Source organism: Scleropages formosus, chromosome 12, assembly GCF_900964775.1.
Source record: "Scleropages formosus chromosome 12, fSclFor1.1, whole genome shotgun sequence".
Classification (NCBI taxonomy): Eukaryota; Metazoa; Chordata; class Actinopteri; order Osteoglossiformes; family Osteoglossidae; genus Scleropages; species Scleropages formosus.
Window position 1 is genome coordinate 2,456,889 of NC_041817.1, and position 18,481 is coordinate 2,475,369.

Here is an 18,481-nt window from a genome sequence, read left to right on the forward strand (position 1 = left end):
CAAAACTCAGGGACTTTAAAACAATTGATCTAAACAATGAAACCCAGATTTTTTTTGGCTAACATTATTCTGGCTTTTTAAATATATTCACAACTGGGCTAAATTACTTGACGAAACTGGCCACGGACATATTACACATCTTTTTGCGAAGATTTCAAAAAAAGTGCTTTAAAAGAGCCCCATACATTAAATAACTGAAAAAAGGATTATAATATTTCCTTAATACCTTACACAAAGAAATGTTTTGAAATATTGCTAATTTAATCTTTTTTTGTTCTTTCTTTACTAAACAATATGTTTTTAGGAACAAAAGCAAATCTTTACATACATAAGAAATTAATTCATAGTTTGAAACAGCTTTCATATTCAAAAAAGTGCTTTTTGACAGAGATAGGCACAATTTTCATTGTTGTCACTGTGAGTAGTCATGTAGTAAAAAAAATCATAAATAAAGCCTAACAAATAAATGTATAAGAAGCCATAGTTTCTTTAATCTTGGCTGTTTGCATCTGGTCACTGTACTGGCGATGGTTTGTCTCTCTAGGTGTCACTGTGCTCCACGTGCATCTCTGCACTTATATGTTGATGCCTCACAACTTCTAGGGACAAAATCATGTTTTTTCCCCACATCCATGTTTTGGAGGGTCAAAGAATGATGTTGTGCTTATTCATCTATTCCCATAAATGAAGTTCATTTAAAGTGCCAGAAAGGCCCTGCTTCTGAGTCAGGTTCTGGATTTGTCAACAGGAAATCAGCATTTTTTGGCAGCAGGTCAGTGGTTGTTTCAGAGGCAGAGGTCGTTTCACAAGAAACTGTACCGGGGCATTACCGTGTTTCAGAGAAGTTCTAGAGACCTTCAATGAGAACACTCCAATACACATTTTTCTAGTTATAAAAAAATCGCTGCCAAGAGACAGATTCAGCTCTCTGCTCTGGAAAGTTCAAGAATCAGCATCAATGTCTTACAGATAGGGCTGTTTACACTCCACTCTCCAGCTATGAGAGTTCCAGGATCTTAAGTTTTCATTAATAAGCTCACAAAGTTCCAGAAGCTGAGAGGAGGCACTACGGTTTCTAGAAAGTTCTCCAACATAGCCATTACTTTTCAGTTTGCCAAGCTCCAAAATGTAAAACAAGACACGTTTTGGAATCGTAGCCTTTGCTTTCCTGCACCAGAAGCTGAAAAAAGACCCTCTAATTCCCAGAGAGGTCTGGATCTTTCCAGAAGAAAGACGGAGGCTCTCTTTGTTTCGGGAGGTTTTCTAGATGCAGAGGCTGAGCTCCTTTCTGACAGAGCACTTCTTGCACTGCACCACACAGCACCAGTGAAAGCGACAGAGGCAGTTCTCCTCGAAGACCACGGTCTCCTCTCGGTACCCTCTCTCACAGCACAGCAAGTCGCAGCCGCTCACGTCCATGGCCGTGCTGTTGCAGATGCGGCCCCGTGTGCCCAGCGAGCCCGTCTTCCGGTTGGGCAGGCAGAAGTCCGGCGACTCAGCCGAGTAGATCAGGTCCTGCTTGTCTGGCGGCTTGATGTTCTGCCCCACGGGAATGAGTGTCTTACCATCGTTGCCTCCCATCACCTTGAAAGCCCCATTAAATCTTTCGAGGAGGCGGTCGCCCACTTCGCGAAAATGAGGCATCTTTTTCCAGCAGGTCCGCAGTGTGCAGGAACCAGACAGCCCATGACATTTACATTCAGTCCTCATATAATTCCTCACTGCCTGTAGTTAGACAGAGATAGATGGGTGAGATAAAGGCAGACGCCATTCCAAAAGAATTTGCCCCGGTCTTGCCTCCAGCCATCTCCGAGCCCACAGGCCCTGACGGCGGAGATCATTTAGATATACGCGCCCAACAATTAACCCAAGATAAATGCAGGGTCCTTATCTCCCTCCTGATTTTAATTAAAACACTTTATGATTGCACATCGGAGCAGAGGGGCACATTGTTTACTTTTTTCATCGTCTATAAGGATGCACTTGACTGTTATCTAAGAGATGTCTCAAGTCCATCCGAATCTATATTTCTCCAGAAACAAAGCCCACACCTGCCCATATCCTTTGCCCGACCCCTTTGCCAAGGGCGGGTTAAGGTATGTGGTGGCGTCTCAAATTGAGATGAAGTGACGCTGCCACAGACCATGCAGAGATGAGGCCCTCACCATTTTTTAGTTTCGGGGTAATTATCCACCATGGCTGGGTGCAAGCCAAAGGCCCGACGTTCCCCGATCCTCCTCTTATTACTGCACTACTGAGCCTGAGCTCACACATGGTAGGAAAGCCGCTGTGGCTCCTAATCACCATTGTAGTTATTTGTTTGACAATGATAGAGAAAACTTCTAGAAACTTGTGGAAATGGGACTTCTATGTCTAATGATGTGAGATGTAGTTCCCACTTTCCTAGTTTTTGATACACAAAGCTTACCTAAACGACTAGAGGGTTATTTGGAAATTAAGACAGATTGATGGAAAGCATCTGCATAGATTACTACATATTCCTGCTACGGACTTCCAAATCTAGAGGCAATGTTTTTTAGCAAGTATAAGAAGGAGAAGTCCCTGATATGAAACATGACCGAAATTTGAAGTGCTATCCTTGCCAGCTGAATGAATTCTTAACTAGTTGGAATTGTACACATTTTTTAGGTCTGCTAAACTTTTGAGACATGTTTTACGGTGATTTTCAAGCTTGATTATCTCTGAAGATCAGTTCAGGCAATAAAAATCAGGGGTGTGTAGGAACAACGATAAACATTTGAGTGAGCTTTAAGTAGTTTTTAAAAGATTTCAGCATTTTTCCACAGTGACTGAAGAACGTTTAAGTACAAACTTGCTCTTGAAGCATTAATGGCATATCTGCAATTGTTTCATTCGGTGATGCGTATTAGTAAAGAAAGAAAGAATTTTCATAATGCAAAACAAAAGCGTTCGCTGCCGTTACTGTACCAGTCGTCCGGCTTCGTTGTTGTGGAGGTCGATTAGCGTTCGTATGTCGCTCTTTCCTTTCTTCCTCTTGGCGTCCATGAACTGCTTGGATTTCTCGTAGCCGAATTCGACGTCGTCCCCGCAGCCGCCCCACTCCCACTTGACACCCTCGGCTCCGCCAGCGCCGGTGGGCCTCGGGGGCGCCCGACTGCGGGTGGCCTCGCAGCCGCACTGCAGCAGCTCGCCCATGCTGCAGGCCTGCGTCACCGCGTGTGCCACACCCGCCGCTGTGATGGCGTACACAAACGCTGTCTCCCGGATGTCTGTCGAAGGATGGGGGGGGGTGGTGTTTCACACATGTGGGATACGTTTGAGCGGACTGGAGGCAGGGAGGATGGAGCTTGACCTTGACCTGACAGGGGCTCCAGGTTGGATTTTGCTAATCCAGGCTTTTGACGTCTGCTATAGCCAAGGGGCTATTTCTGTAAAAGGACTTACCACCTTTACCTCAAGAACCTTAAAGTTACACTAATGGCTGGGGCTAATGCGCTTTTATATCCGCTGCAAGCTGTTCCCAGGCTGTTCTAAAATAATGATGCACAGTATAAGGTGCCTTGCTCTTTTTACAGTGTCAGAAAAGCTCACGTATCAGACTTCCATAGTAATTTAAACCATTTCCATCAAAATACTTCATATAAATCCTTGCGACTATATAGTTCGAGTCAAAGTGGAAAGTAAAAGAAGGAAAAAAAAAAAAACCTAAACTTAACAGCTCATTGTGATGAAGATGGAATGGATAACTTTTATACTCTTTTAAATTCTGGAGCCAATTTCATATCGCATGAGTCAATGAATGGGATTCATTATAGTAAGTGAAGTGAAGTCGGAGCCGTGCGATCAGGCCCTCAGCCAGCATGCCGTGATATTAATACCAGCTGCCTGTCTGCACACCCAGGGACGCTTTCTCATGAAATGATGTACTGTATACTCTTTTGGGCTCTTTCACCTCGCTCTGTGTGGGTGTTTGAACGCACCTGCTTTTGGTGGGAGTAAAGTAAGGATGAGTTTTCAGCTGACCTTTCCCGGTGCCCTATATACTTTAAGGAAATAATTGCACTTTAATTGTGTTATGATCGTCTGTAAGGTCAGGTTGGACCCTTCGTGAAGACCGACCCGCTGTATTCAGTCCTGTTAAACATTTTTCCTTTTTTGAGCCCGAACTAACTAGTTACCTAGAGCTCTAACATCAGTCCTGGGTGGAGCTGCACAACTGAAGACTGTGACTAGGTGGGCAAGTGTTGAACTACCCAGAAAGCACAGGGGTTTTTCTACTTGACAGGAGGGAAGAGGCAGCCCTAGAGACTATATGTATGTACGGTTAAGCCTGTGACGCTGTAGTGAGTGACTCCAGAATGAGTGCCATACATCGACATTATCACTATGTGGGATATGTCTTAAAGCCATACTGCTTCACACACTTCTGTCCAAAATAATTCTCGCCAATCTGCATCATTCATACGTCTGAAAACAGGTACAATTCATGCAGCATTTGGGAAACTATGTGTCTAATTTCTATTTTAAGTTTCGTCTTTTGTTGTTTTTTATGGTATTAATCACACCAAATATAAAATCAGCACTAATACAATATCTGCTTTCAGCTTCTAATTAAATTGCTCATCATTTCGATACCGATGTACATAAAACAAATGATTAAAGCACAGAAAGGGTAAATCAATATTTGTTTAACTTAAATAAACACATAAAGTGTCAACAGTGCACAATGTCAACAGTTAAATGTAACTATGCCCACCCGACAGTTTCAGAAATGTTAAAATCTCCTGATTAAGTGGCTTTTTTATTCTCCTTCAGGACACAAATTCCGAGCAAATTTCTGCTGCTGCCGTTGTCTGGGCCTGTCTCATTGAGTGTTTAGTGCCAGAAGGGTCTTCTGCAAGAATTAAGAAATATTTTTTTTAATGCTGAACTCGAAGTCAATGATGCATGCACAAGAAAGAAAAACACTATACAGATATACGAAGCCCTTCCACACATGAGACACAGCCTGAAACAGAAATAAATCTGATTGATTTATTTTGCCTCTCTGTGCCATCGTCCAGGAGATGTTGCATTCTTATTGCACATATCTTACTGCATACCTGAAATCCAATTCATTAACCGGAGACATACAGGGGCAAGTCAAATAATCCCAAAGTATGCATCGCACTTGGGAGCCCTTCTTGAAAAATCCTACTTCTGGTTGTGTTCCATACATGTCTGTCATTACAGGGCCTTCTAATTAATGGATGTGGTCACCACTCTCTTAACTGTTGCATATTTATCCCTGTCAAATGCAGCGTGAAAGCATCAATAATTGAGTAAACTATAATGAAAAATAAAAGCTCAGCTGATGGTGTAAGGTTGCTTTAATATGCCCACGAGTTATTCAAAAGCTAAAAAATGGCAGCCTATAAATTAACAGTTTACCTTGTTCCTCTCCAGCTTTTATTAATAATATAGCACTGCAGCTTTCATCTTTGTTGCCAGTGCAGAGATTTTGCTTATAGATATTAAGACCAACAAAAACATACTCATTATTTCTCTTTTTATCTTTCTTGTCTATCTGAATATAAAAAAAATAAAGTTAGCTCAAATTCTCTCTGTCTCAAAGGTGTTTCATGACACATTCTTTACATATTTGCAGGTGTGTAATTGGACTATGGAAAACAAGAGAGATGGTGAGTCTCCCACAACCATATGCCCGAGGGGAGAAGGCCGTGTTTGTTCTGTCACCGCGTCGGGTTACCTGACACGACCTCTCCACCTCCTCTGCCACAGCCCATCTCAGCAGAGCGGTGCCCCTATCTATACCTGTTTTCTTACTTCTTATACCCTGCATCTCATAGCAATGACACCAATAGGGTCATGCAGAGAGGCATTTATTACTTCCTCCTGTAGCTGACACTTTCCTTCTAAGCTCCCTAAAACTATCCACTTACTCATTCAGCTGAACAATTTTTACTGCACCAATTCAGGGTGAGTACCTTGCTCATGGGTAATACAGAAGGAGGCCAGATTAGATCCTCGGTCTGTTGATTGCAAGGAAATGACTCTAACCATTGTATTACCAGCACTTACTAAAGGTCTTGCAGGTCTGAAAGTAAATACAGTGACTGCTAAAACTGAATGCAGACAGTTGTGATGACTTTTGGAAGGCTAAGGTGAAGACATCCAAATTACTGAGTCAAGAAAGTGAGAATCGTGTAATATAATTATGTAGAAGTCCCTTTTTTTAAATGTTAAGAAATTTTTCAGTTTTTTTGTGTTAATGAACAGCCAGTTTTGTATTTGATGTCTCTGGTCTGACTTTGGTTGCCTTGATTGTCATCTCCAGTGTGTTGGGTCTGACTCTGGAGAGAACAGCCAACTGACGCCTGTACCCTTAGACCCTACAACCAGGTGAGCCGTGAAAAGATGACTGACAGCAGCACAGACAGAAGCCATGCCATTTGACAAGAAAATAATTAATCGCATTCTTGGGGTTGAGGTGGGGGAGGTGTTGCAGTTCAGGAACTACAAACAGATAAGAATATTTATTATTTTTCTCATTAAAACCACATATTGTCTGCAAGCAGCTCTAACTGCTTACAACCTGGAGATGGAAGGGAGATGCCAGAGGGAATCAGGAAGAACACTGGCAAAAAGGAACAATTCCAAGGGCAACAAAAAAAACAAGTTTGCTCTACATGTTTTAAAGAGGAAAAAAGGCCCCAAGTTATTTTTTTCGAAGGAAGGGGAAAAAAATAAGCCACTTCTTAGAGTTGCAAAGGTCTCTGGGAAAATACTCCTGTCTCTGCAGTGTACACCACGCTGGACCATGTCCATTGTGGGGTTTTTCCCCCATTTGTTGTGGAACTCGTTGTGCTTCAGACAACGTGAATCATTGGAGATGCTCAGGAATTAATGATTCATCTCCCTGGCATCGAACCGTGACCTTTTTGTCTGTTTGGCTATTGTTCCAGACAAAACATGATAGGCTGCGATGTCCGCCCGCCTCAAACAAAAGCAGCATCCTCACTGGCAGAATATTTTTCTTGCCAAGATCAATCATCCTAAAATAATGATTATTCAGCAATGATGAAAATAAACCCAGTGACACACAGTTCTTAGGAACTACATTAAGTTTAGTTCCTAGAGCATATGGTCAAGTCAGAGGACAAAAAGACACGATGGACAACCCACGGAGTCTGGAAGAACAGCTACGTCCATTGTGGTTCAGAGAAGTGCTGCCCTCTACTGGTTGACCTCACTTCAGTTGAGGTTTACAGCACTGGTGTGTATTACTGTGCCCAATATGTCATGTTCACAACAGCCATATTCATCAATAGTCACACACACTGAGCTACTGTACTTGTGTCGGGCAGCGCTCTCATCTTCGCCACAACAGATTACAAGCTGCCGCATGACTAAGCGGCAGAAAGTCCTTCTTTCTGCGGAAGATGAAATGCCTCAAAGTGCGTTAAAGCTTTAATTATTCCTACCGCACACTTTGTCATTATTGCGATTACAGTGATTCCTGAGACGTAACACCGGCCTTTGCTTCTTTCAGCAATTTTCAGTTTTAGCAGTAGTTGCTACCGGCTTCGAGCGACTTACGCAAAAGCGCGGGCAAACATGAGTCGGTACATGATCGCAGAGACAATGGAGCCAATAAAATTGACAAAACGTCAGATTTACCCCCGCAGCACAAAACGCGGGACCTCCGCTGTGCTTAAACAGAGCAGTTACTATGGATTACATGGTGGAAAAAAATAAAAGAACGGGGAGGAGGGAAGCTTTTAAAAATCAACAGAATAATTGTAGAGAGCAACTGGGGTCCTGCATTACTGACTTATTACTCACTTCAAAGGACTGGCAGGCAAAGTGGATCAATGGTTGCGAGAGGCAATTTTGGAGATCATATTAAGTGCGCAATCTGATGCAGGGGAGGTGCAGTGAGGGGTAAATATGTCTGCCTCCGATACAACAGCTGTCCTTGTTCTGCGCCGCAATCGCAATCAGGCCTTTGGTATGCAGCAACAGCGAGGCGCGGTGGCTAGGGCAGCAAGCTATGATCAGCGGGGTCACGGGTTCAAATCCCGACTGAGGCAGCGCTCTGGCAATGTGAAGGAGAAGCTTAGTCAGAATTCCGCCTTGTAAGACTTGTAGTGACATGGTGCCTTGGGCAAAGCCTCACCTCCCCGTTCCCCCATGCCAAAACTGATGCCCGTTACTCACCTTGCTGCAGGACCCTGCCGAAGTACTTGTTCTGACTGGTGCAGTTCCAGCGGCGGAAGCGAAACTGGTGCTGGCACTCACGCACCCCAAGCTTGGCACCCTTGACCACTTCGTGAATGATTTCAGGCTGCGTCTGGCACAGCTCGGCTTGCCTGCCCGCCAGCCGCTTCGTCTTCCGGCAGATGCTGTTGGGGTCCATGACCAAAGGGCTCCCCACCGCCCTGCCGGGAACAGCGGAGTCTGCTAGTGTGCTACATCCACCCTGGCCTGTGTTGATTGTCCTCATTTGTTGTAACAAGAACGTGCTCAAAAGTCATTATTTGGGCAGCCCAAAGAAGCTAGGGAAATCTCCGTCCTACATTGGCTACAGAGATTCTTTTCAGATCTTTCGTCTTGATTTCATGAAATGCATCCAGTTGCCAAATGACTGCAGATTTTGTGATTGACTTGTCTTTATTGGCAAACTTTAGAGGAAATAACACAAATTTAACTTCTAAGCAATACAACAGACTGATGCAAAACTGCATCTGCTACATTACGTTTGTATAATGGACAGCATGTTAGCACACAGTGTATCTGGTTCTGGGTTATTTTTAAAATATCTAAAGATGCATGTTTATAATTGAGTGAAGTGTTTACTCAAATTCTTAATGGAAGTATAGGACTAACATCCAGCACTCAGAACTCTTGCCAGAATTTCCTGAGATGGTTGCTATGACATCACGTGGGAACAATATGGTGTGGTATGATTTCTCTCTATTTTACCCCTTATCAGACTGACTGTTTTTGTTCAGTTTCTCAATAAAGCTAATGCTAGGATTATCTTGAAGTACAATTTTAAGAATATTACCTGTAAATCAGTTTTAAAATGTAACCGTTACAATTATGGGAATCTTATAAAACATGTCTTAGATAAGTTTTATACAGAATCTGCTTATCTCATAAAGAGGCAGGTAAGATGCTTTGGAAATATAATTTCATTCAGGTTTTAAATAGTTAAAAAAAACGGACTATTTCCCAATACCATTCAGTTAACTCAGGGCATCATTGTTGTATTAATACTGCAGATGCCAGTATGTCTAAAAGACTAGTGGTTGCTCGAAATCTGACTCCCGTTTAGTGATGGATGAACGCAAAGCATTGTATGTTGTTTCAACATGCCGCTCAAACAAACTTATACACAAACAAACTTACGCACAAAATGAAGTGCTGCATGTTGGAACAACATAGGGGCCTAATTCAAGGCTACAGGTAGACACAGTATTTCCATTCAAGTTCCATGGTTCTATACTGCGATTATATATGAGGGAGCTTGAGTTTCTGACATTAACTTAATCTTTATCAAATTATGTCAGATTTCATGAAAATAATTACTAGTCATCTTAATAGTTATTAAAAAAACATTGATGAGACGTATGATAACTAATGGGCATAGATTGCTGCAAAGTATGCTCATACTTGTATGGACTTCTACTTCAGGTTGGTTACTGCTCCCTCTATCCCTCAGAACAGCTGAATCCCTTCCTTCATTCAAGAAGGGTTTCAAAATTCATCTTTTTCAGACCCTCGTCTCCTCATCTCCCAGTAGTTACACACACTTTCAACACACCATCTGTCACTGATCACCTTTGCATTTCATATCAGTTCTGCAGGGAGCTACTCATGTAATTATTGTTGCTTAAAACACTATTGGAGATCTAACGGTCTTTGCCTCTTTTGAAATACAGTTTGGTTAACCCTGAGTTTCAAGATGTTTGAAGAAAACATCTGCTAAGCGAATAAATGGAAACGTACTTTTAAATAAGTTCCGGTACTATTCAATATCAATAATGTTTCTATGGAGTGAAGGTAAGGAGTAACACAAAAATGTGCACAAATTGCAGCAGTTCTGTGTACAGTCATAATGTACTGAATACAACCCACTCTTACTAAGACACACAGACACAGTGTTTAGCAAACACCCTGCACTTTTATAACGTCTTATTATCAGACAGGTCTTGGCTTCCAAAGCTATGTGAACCCATGCAGCAAAATTGCTGCTTCCAAACCAGCTGTTGAGTCTGCGGAAAAAGAGGAACATGGGCTTACAATTAAAGGTGTAGATTTAACAAAGTATTCAAACCGGAACGGTCCCTTTTGTCCCCAGGTTCTGCAAGTTTTTGAAGGGGACAGATGTAAAAACATGCACTCTGTGCTGAGATTAGATTTAGTCATTCACGTAATGTTAATTCAGATCCCATTGTGGTGTGGTCCTTTATGTACCCTACAGATACAGTCTCAGCAGCTCCAGGTATACATGACCAAAGTACAGATACATACAGTTTGACCTTGATTTATAATTTCTGATGGGCAGTCTTAATGTTGCCCTTTCATTTTGGTGCCATTTGATTATAACAACACATAGACACGAAATCATGGTGGGAGACCAGCAAGGAAGAAGAATGAGTAACAACACGGCTTTTATAAAGAGGCCCATTGGGGAACTATATCATTCATGTGTCCTCTCTAAATTCCAGTTACAACACTGTGAGACTCACTGAAGAGATACTAAAGGCAGAACAGGTCATTAAAGGTTCAGCCTGAGAAAATATCAAAGAGGAAGCTGGGGTGACACATAAGAAATTGAATTATCACTGTGCTATATGAGATTTTCATTCTTCTTTATCGCTGAAACTTAAGCTCCCGAACACGATCGTGCAAAGATAATGCCTAATCATAACATAAACAAGGATGTAAAATCATCTGTGCAATCAGGAACCTACACTGCACTGCCATGGATGAAATATAAGAAAGATAGAAAAGATTAAAAAAAAGAGACAGCAACTATGATGAAGGACTTGTGATGAGCCATCAGTTCTTATGTAGATGAGGTCTCGGATGAGCCATCCCTAATACTAAAGACCTCAGGTTACATTATGAACAGCGTGGCCACAGATAAGTCTTTTCTTTCCACATTGAAAACGAGCGAATTTCATCCTCCTTAATCCCCAAAGTATGCTGGATAAGAAGTCAGTCACGACAGCCCTGGAAAGTGAGCGAGTGGCTTGGGTTCAGTCCTGCGGTCGGTGGCATGGAGCCATGGCTCTCGGTCCCCACCAGGACTCAACACTAAATCAAATGACTGGAACCCCCCGGTACGGCGCGGCACTGGTGCTCCGCTGCCGTTCCTCACGTGTTTGCCTCCAGATAAACAGAGATAGTGTGGATGGGGGAGGGGACAAGGGGCTCTAGGGGAATGGGGCTACGGCACGGAGCCCAAACACATATAGGAACCAGCAGAACTCACACACGGCTACCGGTAAAACGCAATGGAAGTGACACCGGAGGAAAGGCCTCAACTGCTTTAACTCCAGATGTTCTGCTCTGACAATGTCCCCTTTGGCTTTTTCTTTAACTGGGAAAACACTGCATCACCTTCCTTCCTGAAATACAAATTTGCGGGGGGGGCGTGGACGTAATGAAGGGACTCTCAGGCAGTTTGCATAGCAGGGAGCAAAGCGGGACGAAAGCATACTTGTGCAGAGGGTGGGGGGGGTGGCTGCCGGGTTGCGCACATCTGGGGAGCACGATTCTGGACAGACGTCAGCCCACTGGACACAGATACTGAGTGTCTCAGGGGGTGAGCTGTCCTGAAAACTCACCCTGCAGGGGTTCGGATCGCCTCCCAGTCGCTCCTGCAAAAAGCTGCCCTGAAGCCCCCCAAGACCATCAACAAAGTTAAAGTCGATGGATGTGGGACAACAGTTTTCCCTAAAGGGGTAACAACATGGCAGTGGGGAGTACACGACCTCAACCAGCCACCTGATGAAAGCATCCTGCCCCTTTGGATTCAGTGGGGCCTCCAGGTGTGCACAAAAGCTGGAGATTTTCCTCTATCAAAAGCAAAATTCTATGTTTAGCAAAAATCCCACACTGACCTTGACTGTGTGGGGATCGTCTTGGAAATACTTGTACCAGCAATACATCATTACACTGATGATTACGCCCAGTGAAAAATGTCTTATTGCTGTCTGCTGTCTCATTACACAAAAAAAGGGAAAAAGAAAGAAAAAAAATGTAACACATTACATCAAGATGAAATGAGAATTGTTTTATGATGACATATCTGCTGCCTCAAGGTCCACAAAAATTCCAACATTGACCCCATCCTACCTCACAGCTCTTACTACAGCCTATAACAACTCCAGGAAAACCACAGCAAGCAGCAACTTCACCAAACTTACTCAGTGAGTCTAAGGCCTGGTGACTAAATATACTGACATATCTAGTAACATAATAGTAACACAGTGATAGTAATGTATAATGCTGTACACACGTATTATTATTATATATAGTTTCTGTATACTGTTTACAATACATAATTATGCATTTAAATTTTAAAGCTTAATCTTCTTTTCTTACAATAGTACTATTATTACTAATATGTATTAAGGTCATGAATAAAAAATATATAAGGATATTCTATATGAAGGGGAAAAGGCAAGTAATTACATGTTTCTAAAAATTGAATTAGTTAAGACTTTGTGGATTCAGTTGTAAATTTCAGAACTAATTAAATAAACTAAAAACTTTAACTGAATTGTACCGAGTATTTTCTTCGGAATCCAGTTTCTGAAAGGTGTGCCACATTTAAAGAATGGGGTGTAAAGGATTGGGAGACTGAATGTTAAGTAATTATAATGTAGTAGTAACAATAGTAAATCTGCTATTAATGCTTGTAAAAATGTGACCGAGTATATTTTATTTATATATTTACTGCAGCCTCACAGTGGAGTGAAATAAAATGTATTATTATTATTATTATTATTATTATTATTATTATTATTATTGTAGAGATCACTCATAGATTCACATTTGTTGCGAAAAATAAATCACAGTGAACAGATGTGTCCCATGATCACTTACCACCACAAGCCGATAATGTTGACGGGGCAAAGGAGGATAAAAAACAGGGCGAGCTGAGTTCGAGACACCGGGATCATTCTGGTGAGTGTATTCCGCAGAAAAAAAACAAGTAATAACGATGATGATGATGATGATGATGATGATGACGGTGATGATGATGATGATCAAAGAGATGATAAGAGCCGCGGACTCCGCGCGGGGACCCAGGGGACGTGCTGCACGCTCCGGCGTGGGCTGCGCGCGCTAGTTTCAGCACCTTCCCCAGAAATGTGTGGAGGTCCCTTGGAGTTCTTCCTCGCTCATGTCGGTGGGGTCCGCGGAGACATCCCCATGACCAAGGGTCCGTGCGCGTGGCGCGCGCACACACACACACACACACACACACACACACAGAGACACAGACACACTCACACACACGTGCTGGAAGGAGATCTCGCACTACTGGCTGCTGTGGATGCGGTCGGTGAGAAGGTCCGCGGAGAAGGAACCCAGCTGTGGCCGCGCGTGGGTCCGGCAGCCCGGGGGGCAGTGGAGCGGAGGGCAGCAGTCACGCAGCAGTCACGCAGCAGTGCAGTCACGGAGCACACGCATCGTGAGGGGAACCCGTGCTGTGGAAGATCCCAGATGTTCACGCACGATCGCTGCCGAATGATCCCCACGTGCGCGGCACTGTCCCGCTGGCCACGCATGGCTCCGCGTGGACCCGGGTGCAGGTGGGCGTCAGGGGCATCTTTTCAAGGAACACACAACCTCGGTCTTCCAGCTTTCAACAGAGAATGTGTGTCTTCGTGTATGAGAGTGTGTGTGTGTGTGTGTGTGTGTGTGTGTGAGGTGTGTGTCTCGTGCTCCTTCAGAGATGTTCTCATAACCAGATGGGTGTGTGTCGTAGCTCCTGGCCAAGAAGACGTCCTTTTGTGTCACTTCGCAAAGTTGAATAATTGGTGGATGGAGCAGAGAGGGTTTTAAGACTCCGTGAGCGAGAGAGAGAGAGAGAGAGAGAGAGAGAGAGAGAGAGAGAGAGAGTGTGTGTGTGTGTGTGTGTGTGTGTGTGTGTGTGTGTGTGTGTGTGTGTGTGTGAGACAGAGAGAAAGAGAGAGAGACGGGGAGAGAAAGAAGCGAGAGGGGTAGAGAGAGAGAGAAAGAGAAAGAGGAGGAGAGATAGAGAGAGAAAGTGAAAGAGAGAGATGGGAAGAGAAAGAGAGAGGGAGAGAGAGAGCGGGGGGAGAGAGGGGGAAAGCGGGAGAGAGAGGGGGAGAGAAAGGGAGAGAGAGAGAGGGAGAGAGGGAGAGAAAGAGAGAGAAAGGGAGAGAGAAAAAGAGAGAGGGGGAGAAAAAGGGAGAGAGTGAGGGGGGGGGAAGAGAGAAAGGGAGAGAGAGAGAAAGGGGGGGAGAGGGAGAGAAAGAGAAAGAGAGAGAGGAATCACAAGTTCAGTATTTACAGTAAAGAAAGAGGAGCTCAGCAGGCTGCGAGGAGCTCCTTTCAGGTAGCGCCGGGCCTCTGATACACACCTACAGCGCACGAAAAGGCAACAGAAGAACCAAGTCCGGGACTCTGCGCTTCACCACGGCTCCTGAAACGGCCCCCTGCTGCGGTAGCGCTTTGGACGCGAGCGCCTGCTCGGCGAACGCATGTAAAAGTTATTAGATGCGCCGAGGCTCGCGCTGCTCGTCCGCATTTTAGCACTGAAACGTTTCCCTCAAAAATCATGGCGATGCTTGCAAACTAATAATATGTCATAAATCACGATGCTCTGCCAATAGCAGTTTTTTTCGCGAGGAAATGTGGGAAGGTGTGCTGCACAAACATGCCCCGATGGCACATGAAAGACGCACTGCTGTTCGCAGAGCGACGCGCTACGCACATTCAGGACCCCATCAAGGCAACACATGCGTGACTTTCACTGGAAAAATATATGAGGAGATGAAATGCCCCATTTAGGAGCTGCAGGTAACAGAAGAGTACCCGTGGTGGGGGCTCACAGATATCTTTGAGTGCCAGGAATGGGGAAATCCACTAGGCCTCTTTACCACGGTACATCACCGAACGAATATGTATTGGACTGCTTTGCAAGTACATAATGGACAGACGTCCTTGATTTACTGCTTTAGTTCGTATTTTCCGTGTCTTGACTATAAAGGGCAGCCACACACTTCTGCAATCGGTAAATGTAAGTCTTTGGTGACCGAGGACTAGATTGCGATTCACGAACTGAACTCTTCGTTTTCATATTTATACAAGGGATTTTTTCTTTTTCTTAAAAAAATAGTGTACCCTCTGTGTACCCAGGATAAAGTGAAACAGTGCAACACAACACTGGACAAGCAGTTACTGATCATGGATGGATGGATGGATGGATGGATGGATGGCTGGTGTACAGCTATCACTATTTTCATTATTATATTATTTACTGGATGTTTATTTGATCAGAAATATGCTAATTCACGGGACGCTTCATGATCTCCTACATCCCTCAGGTTGCAGGTTTGGAGGCTATACCTGTTTACACTGAAACTGCACTTGGTTACTGCTCATTGTCAGTTTTCTTGCTGATGAACACTTTGATGTTTTTAAATTTGATAAACAATAAATGTGCCCAGCAGAGAAGAAGCCCCCCCCCCCCACAAACACGGAGAAAAACTTACAATCCACACTGTCTTCTAAATTTTCCAATGCAGACTGCGAAAGATTTTCTGCTGCGTCCCGATACAATGAGGGAATCAATCACAGTCAGGTACGAAGCAAATATGTAATTTCACTGACGCATGCCATGTGCATATTTTTCATCTCTTCCCTTTGATACCTCCAAACAGGAGATCAGTTGAACCATTTATCTGCTATCTCATGACCTGAACGCTTTGATTCCCCGCCACCTCCCCTTTGTTTTCCCTCCAACTTCAAAGTGGAAGCATGGAAGAGTTTTGTCTAAGCCACAGGTGTGTCGTGCTAGTAGCGGTTCGACTGATCAATTTTTGCTTGAAGGAGAAGATAAATCTGTCTCGCCACTATAATATTTTAATGTGCACGAAACCTCAATCCCTTCCTTCTCGGATCACGTGACAAGGGACACCGTAACCTCGAAATAAGTTGTGCGTTTTGCCGTTTGTCGGTTTCACAACTCGCTGCTTCAAGTGTAAGTCGTGTGCATCCACAGTGTGATAACCTGCCTTCTACAGCTTCTACAGTTATTTCGCTAAGGATCCCTTTGCCCAAGGCCACTCACAATGTGGGTTTGTATACAGATATTTACCCATATATATATAGATATGTATACAGGGTTAGGGGGCGTGGCAGCGCGGTGGCGCGGTGGTGCAGTGGGTTGGACCGGGTCCTCCTCTCTGGTAGGTCTGGGGTTCGAGTCCCGCTTGGGGTGCCTTGTGGCGGACTGGCGTCCCGTCCTGGGTGTGTCCCCTCCCCCTCCGGCCTTCTGCCCTGAGTTGCCGGGTAGGCTCCGGTTCCCCGTGACCCCGTATGGGACAAGCGGTTCAGAAAATGTGTGTGTGTGTGTGTGTGTGCGTGTGCGTGTGTATGTATACAGGGTTATTTTTCCTACATGAAGACTGGGGTAAGCACCTTGTTCAAGGTTTCTGCAGCAAGCGTGGGGATTCGAACCCAGGAGATTCCTTTGCAAGGGGTCCATTCTGGTTACTTCCCCAGCCACTGCCCAATTTGAAATCGACATGCACGTTAACGTCAGTATTGTCCAATAAACAGTGATTGTTTTACCAAGATAACATCAAGAAACTCACCAAGATTATTAGGTTATGTATCACAGTCTTATATTTCAGTTAGGCTATAATTTTATGCATGCTCATTAAAGTTTTACTGAGTCAAAGTGACTTTTTCTGAACTTAATCAATATGACGTAACTTTAGTAAAGAGAATTTCAATACTGTCCCGTTAATAAAAATCATGTGTGATTTAAAAACCTTTTTTTTGATTTGATATGAAGTTTTCTCTTATCTAGATTAAACTAGACTTGACTCGTGCTTAATTGGAGACCTTCTGTTTTTAATAATACACACATCTGTGAGTGTCTCGCTTGCGTGTGTGAGTGCACGGGTGGGTGTGTGCATGTGTGTGTGTTCGTGTGTGTTATTTTAGGGAGGAGTGATTTTTCATACTTGGCTTCAGCTTTATGGACAATAAAGATCCCATTTCAAAGTACAGCAGGGTGTTGAGCCTGGGGTCTTGGCTGAGCAATCCTGGGAACGGCCTTCAGAAGGATCCGGCATACCCGACACAGTGTCAGAGCCCCTCACCGAGGGCCAAAGCGTTCCCCCTGAATAGCCCACCAACCTCCAGAGTGTGTGCTTTACTCTCGCTTCCACGTTGGCCACCTCTTCTGCCATCAGGACCTTTTATCTCGGAGCTGATCTGCCGGGGTGAAGGTTTGTCTTCCTCCTCATGCCAAACTCCTATCCATATCTGGCACTCTTCTGCAAAACAGTTAGAAATTCATTAATTTGTGTATATGTTCATATGTGCATATGCGTATATGATGGAGTGTGTGTGTGTGTGTGTGTCCGCGTGTCGGTCTATATAGTTTTATGTTCATTTTCAGAAAGGCTTTTCAGGAGTCAAAAACATGCTGATATACAAATCAATTTAAAAAATTTATTACATTTATTGACCATTTTTTTTAACAGCATGCATTAGATTGTTCCCTGATCTAGGGTGGACCTTGGCTGGCCTTGCGCTTCTGGGATAGGCTCCGGACCACTGCGACCCAGACTTGGAGAAGCGGTTAGCAAACCTGAGTTCGCTGAGTAGGTGAGTGAACAATTTTTAACTTTCTGGTGCCAGCCAGTAAGTCGTAGCGTAACTTGCTATCTTAAAAATGCACTGATTCTGAGAAGAGAGGAAAAAAAAAAAAAACCTTAATTAAAAATATAGTAAAAAACAAAACTGATATGTACCATAGCACTTTTTTGAACAAACCACAGCTATTTTTGGAATCCCTCCAAGAAGTCAAGTTCACGAAATTCCCAACAACTGGCAGCGGAGCCTTACTATAAAATCTCAGTCCTGCTGTGGCCTTTCATATTTTTCATAAATATCTGTTTATCTGTCCAAAATGACACAGATCCAGACTGCAAGGCACTTTATCTACAGTAAATGAAGCCGATTTTGAATGCAAAACAGTAGTTTATGTGCTTAATATTTACCTCTGGGGACTCCAGGGGGTTTCAGGACTCATGAGAGCTGCAAGACGGACTTGCTTATGAATGAACAATGTCCGGTCGAAGAACCACACGCTGTCTTGTGTTTTTTCGCATTGTGCCAGATCAGGGCCTATCAGCCCTGACGCTCACAAGACTGCATTTCTTTGTTCCCCTGTTTGTGTTCTGCCCTCAGAAACAACTCGGTCCAGCGC

General features: G+C 43.8%; 1 protein-coding gene across 2 annotated transcripts; it reads right to left on the reverse strand.

Annotated features, from left to right (window-relative positions):
• Nucleotides 1-397: 397 nt before the first annotated feature.
• Nucleotides 398-14,714, reverse strand: wnt6b (wingless-type MMTV integration site family, member 6b). Of its 2 annotated transcripts, none has more exons than XM_029257097.1 (4): nucleotides 14,616-14,714; nucleotides 8,203-8,423; nucleotides 2,950-3,251; nucleotides 398-1,725 (listed from the first exon to the last, which is right to left on the reverse strand). In XM_029257097.1, exons 2-4 carry the CDS (start codon nucleotides 8,399-8,401, stop codon nucleotides 1,264-1,266), a joined length of 963 nt encoding a protein of 320 aa, XP_029112930.1. In that variant the 5' UTR covers nucleotides 8,402-8,423; nucleotides 14,616-14,714; the 3' UTR covers nucleotides 398-1,263. The 2 variants fall into 2 exon arrangements, with proteins under 2 accessions (XP_029112930.1, XP_018597186.2); XM_018741670.2 differs by lacking the exon at nucleotides 14,616-14,714 and adding an exon at nucleotides 13,108-14,127.
• Between the last annotated feature and the right edge of the window lie 3,767 nt (nucleotides 14,715-18,481).

Excerpts from the sequence above, each read along its gene's own strand:
- wnt6b (XM_018741670.2), bottom strand. The coding sequence starts at position 13,184 with ATGATCCCGGTGTCTCGAACTCAGCTCGCCCTGTTTTTTATCCTCCTT. Across the intron at positions 8,424-13,107 it reads AACATTATCGGCTTGTGGTG|GGCGGTGGGGAGCCCTTTGG; the intron begins GTAAGTGATCAT and ends TGTTCCCGGCAG. Across the intron at positions 3,252-8,202 it reads CGGCAGGGTCCTGCAGCAAG|ACATCCGGGAGACAGCGTTT; the intron begins GTGAGTAACGGG and ends ATCCTTCGACAG.